Here is a 14,521-nt window from a genome sequence, read left to right as displayed (position 1 = left end):
GACCTGCGTATGGCTACAGGCCTTGTAAATAATATGACTTAGAAGGAAGCTCCCAATACTCAGAGCTAGCATGAGAGGGGATGAGACCTTCATTCTTAGAGGTTTGTAAGCTGAGACTGGAGAATATCTCTAGAAAGATGCTGTAGGAAGGATGTAATCCCTCAGGACTGTCCTCTTAACGCTCCTTGTCTGTCTGTCCCCAACTCACTGCTTTAAGTAAAGAAGGCACACACCCTCCGCTCCCCCCCAACCCTCCCCCTCCTCCACACACACAGCCTCTCTAGGACACAGTTATTTCACTGAAGTGACAACTCAGAGGATGGAGCGCCCCCCAGTGGTGGGGGGAGGAAGGAAGAAAACAATCAAGAGGGGCCTCAGTCGGTGCGTGTTCTGTTCTAGGTTCTTTATGTGGAGATTCGTGACTGCACTGTATATGACAGACATCCAGAATGACAACTACTCATGGCCCATGCTCGTGTACATGTGCACCAGCTGCGTGTACCCCCTTGCATCCAGCTGCGCACACACTTTCAGCTCCATGTCCAGGAACGCCCGGCATATCTGCTATTTTCTGGACTATGGTGCCGTCAATCTCTTCAGCCTGGGTACGTGAGGCCCCCCCACTCCCCACCCAGGCTGCCGCCGGCCTGCCTGTCTCCCAGGAGACTTGATGGGTTTTTGGAAGAGTCTTGAGGATGCAGGACCCCTGTGGAGGGTTCTATAACAAGCTTGTTCCTACATGTGCTGGCTGTGGTATACCCTGACCTGTAGTATTTGCAGTGCCTATGGTGTAAGTGTCCCCTCCTTGCCTCACTTCCTGTTCCCCAAGAGGCATCACCAAATGTTGAGGTTTAAGGAGAAGCACTCTCACTACATCCATAACTCCATCATGCAGATCCAGCCACTAATATTTAGGGCTTCTGTTACTTTGATCTATTTACCTAAGTCTTAATGATGGCCAGGATTAACCACTGGCTTCTAAGGCCTTTGAAATGTTCATAGCTTGGCCCTGGCAGGCCACCATGGGCTGACCCCAGCCTATCAGGGCTGGGATCTGGTGCACCTGGTAGAGAAAGGAGGATGGGGTCACGAACATCTGCCCAGAGGTTGAGAGGCACCACAGACTTGTCTGCGGGGCTACAGAAGTGGAGTGGGGAGCTGCTGGTGGAGTTGGGTGTTGCTGTCCCTGTCCTCTTTGATTTTTTTTTTTTCTGCTGCTGAGGAAATCCCTCCTCCTGCTTTCCAACTCCACAGGGTCACTCATCTGTCCCTCAGGATGCTGGTGCTGGCTTCTTCCTCCCTCTTGGCCCCACTGTAGTATGAAAATTAGCCATTGTGTCTGCTCTTGCAAGATTTGTCCAGGAGGAGGTTACCCTTATCATTTTTTTCTCTTTTCTTTCCTTTTACAAGTGTACACTTGAGACACACACACACACACACACACACACACACACACACACACACACACACACACTGCTCAATGCTCCACTGTCCAGCTCTCTCTACTCACTAAAACTGGTTGCCATGGCCCCAGCCCCATCCTGTCCTCCATCCCTACCATCTCTGCTTCCTTCCTCTCCCTCTACCCCGTAGCTGGGCTCGCTCTGAATTGTCAATAACTCAGGATAAACCACGGGGCTTTTCCTCTAACACGCCCAGCAGCAACCTCCCATCCCCCAACATCTCTGGACAAGGACCTCCTAAACCTTATCTTCAAACACTGGATCTGCAGCCAAGCTGATGGAGTCCCACCTCTGTGCCTCCCCCTGCCCTTCCTCTCAGGTCCCTGGCTATGGGTACCACCTCCTGCTTGCTCAAGTCAGAGCTCTAATAAGCATTGGCTTCTACTTCCCACCTCTATTTCCCATCCTTTCTAATCAGTGGTCATGAGTCTGTCCCATGAGTCCTCACTGTCCGCTTGGTTCAGACAGGGAGCTCCTTAGAGGTTCTGCCCTGGGCAGCTCCGCCATGTTGATTGGGAGGTTCCTGACTCATTTCCTGCCAGGTTTCCCACTGGAAGGCTTTCAGGCTCCTTATTACATGGGATGAGGTCCAAACCCTTAAACCAAGGTGTCTCTCTCTCTCTCTCTCTCTCTCCCTCTCCTTTCCTCTCCCCTCTCCTCTTTTCTATCTCTCCTTTACTTTTTTTTTGACACAGGGCCTTGAACTGGCTATGCAGCCAAGAATGGCCTTAACTTTTGACCCTCCTGTCTCCAGCTTCTGAGTGCTGGGGAAACAGGCACGTGCCACTACAGCTGATTTATGCAGCGCTGGGAAAGGGACTCTGTGTGCTTGCCTGGCGTGCCCTCTACCAACTGAGCTGCACCCCACCCCCCACCCCCGCAGCTGCTTCCTGGGGCCTCTAATAAAAACGAGCATTTAGAGAAGTTCTTCTAGGCTAGCTGTGTGCTGGGCCCTGACACACGCCTTTTAAAACAAGATTTGTTTTTATTTTTATTTTGTCTGTTTGTGTGTCACATGCATGGGTTCCTGTGGAGGGCAGCAGGGAGCATCCGGTTCTCTGGAACTGGAGTTAAGGTGCTTATGAGCTGCCTGACAGGGATGCAGGACACTGAACTCAATCTGCCCCGCCCCTCTGAGACATATTTAACATGGCACTCAAAGCTCCGGATCCTTCCCTTGTGCCACCAGTCCCCAGTACAATCTTAGACGAATTCCTTAACTTCCCCCAAGGCTTATTTTCTATGGCAGAACACAGGAGGGTTGTGAACAAATTCAAATGCTTTTGAATCCGTGTCCATGTGACAGGGTAGCATTAACTGGGACTGACAGTGAATACCTGCCACCTGGCCCATTTCAAACACCCATGCCCCCAGAAGACCTCTTTCTAGGTTTCAGGCTTCCTGCTGTATTTTCAGGTAGGTCCGAGGCCCCTTTGCTTTTGGCAGTGCCATACCTGGCACATACCTCAGCTCCAGTCGGCCTCAACGGAACACCTTGGGCCAGACAGCTCCCTGAGTGAAGGGTTCCTGGTCTGCTGGAGCAGAGCTCCTGGGTGAACCCCCACAGGAACTCTGCACGGTGCCAGGAAGGTGATGCTTGGCCCTCCCGGCTAGCGCTTGTGTTTGTTTATGTGTGTGTGGAGGTGAGGGGCCCTGGGTGGCCCTTAGGTGCCTTGTACTTTTTGTTGGGGACAGACTCTCCTGAAAGTCACTGACGAGGCTAGGATCCCTGGCTAAGGAGCCCTAAGGATCCACAGTCTGTGCCTCCCCAGCACTGGCCTTACAAGTGAATTGCACCAACCTGGGGTCCCTTGCCCCTGTGACTGACTTTACTAGAAGAGCCACATGTAATCGGGAGAAGAGGCAGAAGCTGAATCTGGCCTGTTTCTGCCTCTAGCTGTGAATCCAAGGTTCCTGATAGATTAGATCAATGGCTCTCAATCTGTGGGTCATGACCCTGCTGGAGGTCAAACACCCCTTTCATAGGGGTCCCCTCAGACCATCGGAAAACTCGAATATTTATATTATGATACATATGATACAATAACAAAATTACTTATGAAGTAACAATGAAAATAATTTTATGGTGGGGGGAGGGGTCACCATAACATGAAGAATTAAAGGGTCACAGCATTAGGAAGGTTGAGAACTACTGTGTTAGAATAACAGATGATGGGCTGGAGAGATGGCTCAGAGATTAAGAGTGCTGACTGCTCTTCCAAAGGTCCTGAGTTCGATTCTCAGCAACCACATGGTAGCTCATAACCATCTATAATGAGATCTGGTGCCTTCTTCTGGCCTGCTAGCTCACATGCAGGCAGAATACTGTATACATAATAAATAAATAGAACAACAAATGAACCGGGGCCAGACCCACCCTCTCCCATAGGTAAGGCTGCAGGTCCCAGCCACTTGGGGATGGGAAGTAATAGCTCCTGTTCCTGTAACCAAAAGCTTTCCCCTTTAGTCTCTCTGGAAGGTCTTGATATAGCTGACTCTCTCAGACTGCAAAACCCAGAGCCAAGCTCCATACTCACTGGTCACCCCCAGCCCACTGCTAGGACATGCCTGTCCTTAGGGAGGGTCCTCCTGCCTGTGACGCTGAGCTTCTCAAGGGAGCACCCTGTCCAGAGCAGATGAGTTTGGTATTATCATTAGCAGCAGCCTGTGGCTAGAAGCAGGGATTATCTCCAAACTGCCTGGGCTGGAAGCTAATTTCTGTTTTTTCCCTGTGCCTCTATATGTTCATCTATAAAGTAAGCCTAAGCTCTCTATGGGATCAGATTGTAAAGACGGAATGAGTACACACACACACACACACACACACACACACACACACACACACACACACATACACACACACCCATCTCTGAGAGGAACATAGCCTTATGGAATTTAGATGGACAGACAGGAAAGTGAGTGGGGTATTCTGGGAAGGCACGGAGGCCGGGTAGTGCATGGGGTGGTGTTTCCCAGGAGCCCTCACAGAGCTGTGAGCTGGTCTGCGTCTCAAGGCTGGTGTTTCTTTCGCAGGCTCAGCCATCGCCTACTCTGCATACACATTCCCCGATGAGCTGGTCTGCAGTACCTTCCACGAATGCTACGTAGCCCTGGCCGTGCTGAACACCATTCTCAGCACCGGCCTCTCCTGCTATTCCAGGTACTGGGAGCTGTGCCCTCAAGTGGGTAGCCTGGGAGGACCTGGCACGCATCCCCGTCGGGGGGTGGTGGTGGGGGGGGGCTGGGGCTTGAGGTCAGCACAAGAGGGAAGCTCTAGGAGCCTGGCTCCGGGTAGAAGTTGCCCAAAGCACTGGTTACTTTACACATCGCTAGGACAGAATACCTCACTTAAAGCGACTTAAAGGATGAAGGGTTTCCCCTGCCTCGCTGTTGGATGGTACAGTCCATCGAGGCAGGAAAGTCATGGCGGCCAGGGCCGGAGGCGGATGGATGGTGCTGCCAGCTAGCTTTATCCTTTTCCTTCACTTCAAGACGTACCACGTCACCCACAGGTAGGGCGGGTCTCTCCACTTCAATTAATTTAATCCAAGATTTGTCTCCATGGCGACTCTAGATTCTGTCTGGTTGACAGTATTAACTGTCACACTGGACATCACGGGTGCCCCTTGGGCAGCCGTTCAGCTCTTCCAAATGTGTGGCCTGATGCTCTGAAATTCTTCATCAGCTTAAACAAGAGTGTCCCTACGGTGGAATTGGTTTTATAGTCCCTACAAATTCTATAGCTGGCTTTACTGCTGAGGGGGAATCATCGTGTGTCTTCCTTGAACGTCAGCCCATTTACCTGTACAGTGGCCCGGGTCAGCCCAGCTCCCTTCTGCAGAGAAGAGTCTAGGTCACGTGCCTAGGATGCCTGGCACAAGCATGGGCAGAGAAAGGTTCCTTGTATCCAGGCAGTCCTCCCCTCACTGTGGTGGGTGGGTGTGGCATTGCCAGGATCATGTGATGGGTGGTAAAGGGGATTCAGAAGTGGCCTTGAGTCATGCCCAGCTTGTGCCTCTAATCTCGCTATTCTTTTTTTTTTCTTTCATACAAGATTCTGTGGGGTGGAGTGTGGGCGGTGTTGTCATGGGGACGTCTGTGCTAAGTTGACACTGCTCTTTGCACGAGTGAACTGCCTGAAAGCACAGGCTTCCTCAGCCGCTTGGGAAGCGTTCCAGATGATTGTGGCAAGGTGACAGTCCCATCCAGACAGTGCCACCATGCCAGGAAGTGGCAGGGGAGGAGAGTCGCCCATGTTGCGTATGTGTCCCCTGCACCCACAACTGCACTATGTCCATGCCAGGAAGAAGCAGGGGAGTAGGGAGTTCCTCTTTGGGATGGTTTTGGTTCCAGTTTCCTCTGGGTGACACACAGATTGGGGGGAGCCTGCCAAACTTTTTTTTTTTTTTAACATGAGAGGATAGATTTTTATACAACATCAGAAAGGTTCACCCCAGCTTGCCCTCCATTTGCCGGGATGTTTGAGGAGGACTGGGGGCAGGCGTGGTTTGTTCTCTCTGGGAATGAGGGTGCCTTGCTTGGTGTGTCCCACACTGGATTTTGTGTGGCTTCATCCCTGAGGAACTGCTCTCTTATTTTCTTGAAACCCACAGAAATCCCTGAAAGCTGGACAGGGCTTGAATCTACCCGTAGAGCCAGGAAACCCAGTGTCCAGTCCTGGGTTGCTATGTCCTTTTAATTCCAGGGGGAATTAAGCTGTGTGGTATGCAACCTCGGCACCAGGGTGGAGATCAGGAGACTCCACAGGGGTTCCCCCATCCTGGCCGAAGCAAGGTGCATTCATGGTGAGAGCCATGCCCGCAGCACAGAGACACAGTGTAACTGGGTGGCCTTTCCTCTGGCTGCCCAGGCTCCTGGGTAGTCCTGGGAACCCCTGAATCTGGTCTTTGGGTCAGGTATCGCCCCTGTGTAGTCTGTTGCTAAGATCACCATGCCTCTGGTGTTCAGACCTGGGGATCAGAGGGATAAATAGAGAGGGTAGGTAATAGGGGTTGAGGCAGCGCATGGGTGTCAAAGACACAGTCCCTAGCATTTGTGCACCAAGACTGCGCTCCCAAGAGCTCACAGTGCAGCTTATTAGGACACGCCGCCTTTCCAATTAACTAAGTTTTTGGAAGCTCCTGACCACTTGCTAGCCACCAAGGGTACACTGCTTGCTTCTAGCCCAGAGTCCTCCTTGACCACACAGGTCCAGTGGTGGGTGCTGTGCATTCGGAATGCCTGCTGTATCAGGATGAAGGTGTTTGGCACTGACCCAGCAATGTCTTGTGCCCCCATGTGCGTGGCTTCCTCTCCTAGGCTTTGGCACAGTTTGTTTCTGCTGATCCAGAGGGCATATCTGGGGCTATTATCCCCACTCATCTGACTGACATTCCTCAAAGGCTGCCTGGGCTCTGGGGACCCATGGGAAAAGTCTGCCACACCTGGCAGAGTAAGTAAGGTCTTGCCTTCAGATGATGCTGGGTGCAGGAAAGGCAGGACATACACACACACACACACACACACACACACACACAGAGAGAGAGAGAGAGAGAGAGAGAGAGAGAGAGAGAGAGAGAGAGAGAGACTGAGAGGGAACTGCCGTTGCTCTGGGAAGCAGATCAGAGAGCAAGGGAATCAGGTCATCTCCGTGACAGTCACTCAGATACACAGGGCCCTGAGAGGTCATCTTAGGACCGAGAGTGAACACAGGACAGACAGCCCTGAAGCTGGAGCTAAGGAGGGCCTTTGGGGTAGAGCAAACAGCCAGGACAAAGATGGTAGTGGGGGGTGGGGGTGGGGGACGGTGGAGGGACCAGGAGCAGCAGCAAGGCTGGGCAGGGTAGGAGGAAGGATGACTAAAGAGGGTCAAAGGGCAAGCTGCCAAGTCCAGGGCCCCCTGGGAAGACCGCCCTTCACTCTTCATGGACGGTGATCTTACTGGGCTCTACTTTTGGGGCTCAGCTTCCTTACCACAGAACCTTTTAAATATGTCACCAATTGTCATGTGGGGAGGTCCTCTCACGCTGCCACACTTGAGAGGGGAGCTAAACACTTTTCTTGGTGAGGGATGATCAGTGCCCCCAAAGTACTTGCTCCTTTCCTGAGTCTGCCCCTCCCCCCCAACCTGGCAGCCCAGGGAGCTGACCTTTCTCTCTTTGCCTCATGTCACTCGTCACTGTAGACCTTTCTTTCAGCAGGTCTGTCTGGCCACTGAGTTTAGTTTGGTTTAGTGTAGTTCGATAGAGTGTCCCACCATGTAGCCCTGGCCCATTGTGTAGCCTAGAGCTACCCTATCATCTTAGCGCCACCCCCCCCCCCCACATAAACACAATGGTTATATAGACATGTACCACCTCTTCCAACTTCCAGCAAATTTTTTTTTTTTTAAATTTCACTCAGGTCAGTGTGGTGACCAAGTTATCTGGGCCAGAGAATGCCTCAGTATGTAGAGCGGCAAAAACCAGTCTCAAAAGGTGTTGGAGCCTGGGCAGTGGCTCAGTGGATGAAGTTCTGGAAACTGTGATACATCAGCCAGATGTGACACATCACCCACACAATAGAAGACAACACACACACACACACACACACACACATGCATCTACATGTGTATATATTTTGCAGCTGAATAACTTCCGGTTAACTGCTTGCATCAGGCATTAGTCTTGACATTTCAGTTGCCAAGATTTATTGACTCAGCCTGGTCCCCAAATCCAGTGTCTTCTGCAACTGCTTCCCCAGGCTGAGCTCTCAACCCCAGCGTGTATAAGCCTGCTGTGCCTGGGTATTTTGAATGAGTCTCTGGCCATGGCTGCTGCCTCCAGGAATCTCTGGCTGTGGCGACATCCTGTGGTTGGATGTGGAATTGCACCTTGGGAGTGGGCGCCCTAACCAATTCTGCTGCTTCTTCCTTTTGTCGCCCTCCCCGCCCCGCGCCCCCCCCCCCCCCGCGGTCTCCCCGCCCCCGCCCCCGTGCCCCATCCTTCTCTCTTAGATTCTGCTTTGCTGTTGGAGAAGCTAATCCACTTGCCCCCCTGGGGAAGTACTTTTTCAGGCTTTGTGACTTGTGGTCTCAAGTGGCAGGAAACCCACGCTTTGGGGCACAGCCCTCACCAACAGAGCCAGGTTTTCTTTGTGTGTTTAGTGGCCACAAAGAGCATTTTTTTTTAGGAGTGAGCAGACATGGCAGATGCATAAGGGGCCTGTTGCGGTTGGACAGCTGCTGCTAGGGGTGTGGGAATGTGTTTCGTTTGGACCCTGGGGGAAGAAAGACAGAGAGAGGCCTGGCCTCTCAGGGGCAGGCGGGGGCAATGTGGCAGTTGGAGGACAGACACCTAGTACCTGTCCTCTCTTGCTCCAACACAGCTGTGAGATGAGCAGGGAGTGGTTTGTTTTCAGAGGGACATTTAGTAACCGGGCTATGCATGATTTTAAAGGCTTTGGTGTCTTATTTAAATCTTTATAACAACACTGTGATGGAGGGAGGAGTCAGACACAGCTAGAGAAAGCTGGCATAGCAGCACGGTACTGATGTGTGTAGCCTGTGTTGGAACCTGGTGTGTCCCCTTTAAAACCACAGCACTGCTGCCTCTGTCCCAGTGTGGTAACATAATCAAGAAGGCAATTGAGAGGCGAGTGGTGGCTGTGGTGGTGGTGGAGGCACAGGCCCTTAATCCTGGCACTCCGTACACAGAGGCATGTGGGTATCTGTGAGTTCAATGCCAGCCTGGTCTACAGAGTGAGTTCCAGGACAGTCAGGGCTACAAAGAGCAAACCTAATCTTGAAAATAATACCAATACTAATACTAATACTAAATAAATAAATGAAGGTAATTGGGTTTTGTTTTGGCTTGTGGACACAGGGTCTCCTAAAGCCCAGGCTGATCTCAAACTCACTATAAAACATACATTAAAAATGACTTTGAAAGGCTGGGCGTGGTAGCACATGCCTTTAATCCCAGCACTTTGGAGGCAGAGGCAGGCAGATTGCTGTGAGTTCCAGGGCAGCCTGCTCTACAAAGTGAGTCCAGGACAGCCAAGAGAAAGCCTGTCTCAAAAAAAAAAAAAAAAAAAAAAAAAAAAAAAAGACTTTGAGCTTCTGATCCTCCTGCCCTGACACATCCAGGTGCTAGAATCTTTGGCATGTGTCACCGTGTCTGCTTTTTGAGTGCTGGGCGGGAACCCAGGGCTTCCTGCGTGCTGGCCGGGAACTCTAGCAGCTCAGCTCCAGCTTCAGACAGAGCTTTAGTCTTGTGTGGAGTCTCCTAGCTCAACCCTGACCTCCCGCCTGGGGATCTGTGCTGCTGAACCGCAGGTCTAAAGCTGTTACAGCCCTCTAGGTCTTCAGAGGCCCTGTGGTGACCTATCCTGGAACTCCTGCCGTTTGCCTCTAAGCAGGCAGTGCGGTGGATTCCTGTTGGCTTCAGTCTTTGTGTTGGAGGGTAGTGGGAGAGCTCATTGAGGAGAGAAAGGCCCTCTGCCTACTCACTTTCCTGTGCATGGTAAAAATATTCTAGAAACGTCTCTGGGTTACCCAGCACTCCTTGAACTCAGGTCTTTGTGTGGCCATCATCTGGGGCTGGGGGGGGTGGGGAGAGGGGGGTCCCAGTTATTTGAGTGCTTTCTGATTCTGTAGAATGTGCAGCCGGGATTTGTGCTTGAGGTCCCTTCCTGTCTCGGTGGCATCATCCTTCTCAAATCTCTGTTAAGTCCCCTGACCTCCCCAGGGGTTCCGCCTGAAGCAACCTCCATCATGGCTCGCACTCAATTGTTTTTCATGCTCTCAGAGCAACTTTCTCCGTCCTAGCTGAGGTTTTTGTCATTTCCACCAGTGCAGGAGGAGTGAGCGAGGCTCGTGGAGAAGCTGTAAGTCCACGGGAGGCTGTGTAGAAACGCTTGTCGGCTGTTGACAACCCACGAGCAGGCGCGCATGCGTGTGAGTTCCTGAAAAGCTTTCCCTTTCTTCCCTGGCCTCAGGTTTCTTGAACTACAGAAGCCCCGCCTCTGCAAGCTGCTCCGGGTCCTCGCCTTCGCCTACCCCTACACGTGGGACTCGCTCCCCATCTTCTACAGGGTAAGGACGCGGGCTCCATTCTCCTCTCTTCCGGTCAGCAGAACCAGGGCTGTCACCTGAGCTCTGAGGGTGTCCTAACGTCGCAGGGCACTGGGGGACCCATAGGAGTGGAGACTTGGGTGCTGCTGTTAGAGGGGAGTATGAGGCCCTTGGAGACAAACTGACTAGGTAGGGGCTTAGGAACCACAGAGAACTGGGCGAGGCAGGCAGCCTGGGATTTGGTAACCATCGGTACTGGGGGAAAAGACTAATACGTGAACGATTGTATATTATCAGTGATGTAGTGGTGGCGCACGCCTTTAATCTCAGCACTTGGGAGGCAGAGACGGGTGGATCACTGTGAGTTCGAGACCAGCCTGGTCTACAAAGAGAGTCCAGGACAGCCAAGGCTATTCAGAGAAACCCTGTCTCGAACCCCCCCCCCCCCCAAAAAAGCCCAACTCTGGGGACCTAAGGTGGGATAACAAACAGGACAGGAAAGGGGAAAGAGCCACACTTGCAGGCCACATGAGCCTGCATTTGAATTCTAGTCTCCATGGTTACTCGCTGTGTGATTTAAGCAGTATACATAGCCTTTCTGAGCTGAGGTTTCCTCATCTGTGAATGAGGCTAGCATCTGCTTCTGCTTAGGAGGTGATGAAGATTCCTGGGTATCACACACCTTACAGGTTCAGCATTACCTCCTGAGTAGACTTCCCCAGTGACGGTATGTGGCGCAGATGACAAGGGGTGAGCTGCAGAGGAGTGAAGAGTTTTCCCTGCTACCTGGGACTTCGGGGTTCTCTCTGTATTCCCCTTAGTGGGTCTACAGGAGACTTGGGGATGGGAGTGCAACTCAGAACTCTCACTTATTCGGTTTTTGTTTGTTTGTTTGTTTGGTTTGGTTTCTCTGTGGAGCCTTGGCCATCCTGGACTCGCTTTGTAGACCAGGATGGCCTCAAACTCATAACTATCCTCCTGCCTCTGCCTCCCGAGTGCTGGGATTAAAGGCGTGCGCCACCATGCCTGCCTCTCTCACTTCTTCTTTTAGGCAGTTTGTGCAGACACACCCAGGAACTGCAGCTAACCCACCACATCATTGGTTACATGAAGATTTCCTGTCCTGTGGTGCTGTCTAGTGACTGGGACCTTGGGGCAGGGCGGGAGGTGGAGGCATTAATACCACACTTGCCCTGCCTCGATTCGAATCCTGCTTCACAGCTTGTTGGTGCCTTTTTTTCCCCCCTCCAGATTTATCTATAACATATACAATGTTCTGCCTGCATGTGTGCCTGCGCACCAGAAGAGGGCACCGGATCTCATTACAGATGGGTGGGAACCACCATGTGGTTGCTGGGAATTGAACTCAGGACCTCTGCAAGAGCAGCCAGGGCTCTTAACCTCTGAGCCATCTCTCCAGCCCCCTTGTTGGCGGGTTGCAAGGCAATCTCAGGCTCACTTTCCTTGTGTGCAAAATGTGGGAGCAGAGCCTGCCTTAAGGTCCCTATTGAAGCTCAGATGGAGTGCGGCTGACCTGGAGCCTGGTTCCTAATAGTAAGGGAAGCTGCTATTGTTACTTATTAAAAAAAAAAAAAACCTCTGCTTAACCTTGAAGCCATGATGTAATGGCTGTACATTGGGGCGTGGTTGATCCTGGATATTGAACTTAAGGTCTTCTGTGTGCTAGGCCAGGGCTCTACCATAGACTACATCCCCAACCATTGATTCATTGATTGATTGATTGAGACCGATCTAAGTTGCCTAAGCTGGTGTTTAACTAGCTCCATAGCCTAGATGGGCCTTGGACTTGCAGTATTTCTGCCGTAAGTCCAAGCCTGAGTCACAAAACTTAGGCTAAGTAGATCTTTTTTGATGATGCAAAAAGACATCCAAGACTTAGTTTGTTTTTGTTTTTTTCAAGACAGGGTCTCTCTGTGTAGCCCTGGCTGTCCTGAAATTCACTCTGTAGACCAGGCTGGCCTTGAACTCACAGAGATCCACCTGTCTCTGCCTCCCGAGTGCTGGGAGTAAAGGTGTGTGCCACCACTGCCTAGCCTCAAGACTTGGTTTTAAAGAGTTTTCTTTTCTACCACATTTCTTCTCTCTCTCCCTCCGTCCCTCCCTCCCTCCCTCCCCTCTGTTTTGAGCCTCAGTTCAGTATTGTAGCTCTGCATCTGGAATCTGGTTCTTTCCTCTTCCTCTCTGTGGGGGAAGAATCAGGACCGTTCTTCTGTGCTTGCAGTTCATCCCCAGAAAGAGCAGTGATATCTAGCAGGAGTTTTCCTGTCTCTGTCTCTCTGTCTCTCTGTCTCTGTCTCTCTCCTTATCTCTGTCTTCTCTTTTTCTTCTCCCCTCACCCCTGTGCATCTCTCCCTCAGACCACAGTCCTCAGGTGAGGCCTGGGCCTGTGCAGTTTGTGTCGGTATGTGTAGAGGTGTGTGGGTCTCCCTCCTTCTTAAGACCTGTTCTTTTGAACACCCGCAGCTCTTCCTGTTCCCAGGGGAGAGTTCAAGAAATGAAGCCATGTTGTACCACCAGAGGCACATGGCCGTGACCCTCCTGGCCTCTTTCTTGTACTCTGCTCACCTGCCAGAGCGACTGGCACCTGGCCGCTTTGACTATATCGGTGAGTGGGGGTGGGGGTGGGGGGGTGCAGGGTGGGTGTGGCTCTCCCAGGGGGTGGTAACATCCTTGACAATGTGTATGTCCCCACAAGGCAGGGGACCTGGAGAGGAGTGACCCTAAGGGAGTCATCAGGCATAGGCCCTGGTGAGTGACAGGTACAGTGAGGGGCCTCACACCTTGACTGACGCCATCACGTGTGCTGCCAGTGCACTGCCAGGGACAGGAAGGATGGGAGCAGGGAGGCCCAGGACCCGGAAGCATTTCAACAGGCATCCATTCTGTTGGCAACTAGAGCCTGACCCCCCAGAAAACATGAACATTGGGGGTGGGTGGGTGGGTGGGCAGCCACAGAGAGGAAGAGGAAAGATGGGTTTGCAGGCGACACTGAGAGTACCAGACCGCAGGCAGCTGCGCAGAAGAGAAAGTCTATCTGTCTTGACTGCGGTGAGTGGAATGCCCTGAGTCCATGAAGAGCCAGAGGGTCCCAGGTGTATCCCTGACCAACACCAGCAGCAGAAAGGACCTGAGACTGCAGCTTCCAGGCCCAACCTCAGCCCTCCTGACCTAGAAACTCCAAACCTGGGGCAAAAAAGGCCAGGGCTCACAGAGGCCATGTGACACTCAGAGGAGCTGAGCTAAATCTGGCTTGAGGGCTTGTGGTCTGCAGAGAGCACAGGTGCAGGATGGGTGGGGTTCTTCTCACCTGCCCCACCTGGTTCTGATACTGGCTGGAAGGAAGGCATCTGTGTTTGCTGCTTTTCTGTTGCTGTGACTATAAAGTCCAGGGTTTATTTTTGGTTTACGCTGAGGGTATGGCCCACCCTGAAAGGGAAACGTGGTGGCAACAGCATGAGGCAATGGGTTGTATTTGTCCAGTCAGGACCAGAGAAATAGTGCTGGTACTCTGCTTGCACTCCTTATATTTAGTTTGGGACCCCAGCACATGGAATGGTGGCTCTTCCTTTTTCTTTCTTTCTTTCTTTCTTTCTTTCTTTTTTTTTTTTTTTTTTTCGAGACAGGGTCTCTCTGTGTAGCCTTGGCTGTCCTAGATTCGCTTTGTAGACCAGGCTGGCCTCAAACTCACAGCGATCCACCAGCCTCTGCCTCCCGAGTGCTGGGATTAAAAGCATGTGCCACCACGGGCTCTTCCTTTTTCAGTGAACCCCGATCTAGAAGCTCCCTCATAGACCCGCACCAAAGTTTGTCCCCCATGTGTTTCTAGAGGCTGTGAAGTTGACAGTGTTAGCTATCGAGGCACCTTTGGGTGGCTTCTGTAGAAGGTGACAAGCCTATGGCACGTGAGACTCAAAAGGCCACTTACTGTCCCCACCACAGCAAGCACCTATGTCCTCACCAAGTCACTTTTGTCCCTGCCTGGAAC

General features: G+C 51.9%; 1 protein-coding gene across 8 annotated transcripts in view; it reads left to right on the top strand.

Moving 5' to 3' along the window:
- Positions 1–14,521, top strand: part of PAQR5 (progestin and adipoQ receptor family member 5) — a 78,691-nt gene that overhangs the window by 59,764 nt on the left and 4,406 nt on the right. For 5 of the 8 annotated variants that reach the window (XM_084781169.1, XM_084781172.1, XM_084781173.1 and 2 more), the window contains 4 exons: positions 400–605; positions 4,497–4,623; positions 10,440–10,536; positions 13,000–13,141. In XM_084781169.1, coding sequence (XP_084637295.1) covers positions 400–605; positions 4,497–4,623; positions 10,440–10,536; positions 13,000–13,141 — 572 coding nt within the window. The remainder of the gene's footprint in view (positions 1–399; positions 606–4,496; positions 4,624–10,439; positions 10,537–12,999; positions 13,142–14,521) is intronic. The other 3 variants (XM_084781176.1, XM_084781174.1, XM_084781175.1) reach the window with 1 other exon arrangement.

Source organism: Acomys minous, assembly GCF_964271855.1.
Source record: "Acomys minous genome assembly, chromosome: 5".
Taxonomy (NCBI): domain Eukaryota; kingdom Metazoa; phylum Chordata; class Mammalia; order Rodentia; family Muridae; genus Acomys; species Acomys minous.
Note: the sequence above shows the minus strand (reverse complement) of the source record. Positions and strands in the feature narration are given on the sequence as shown.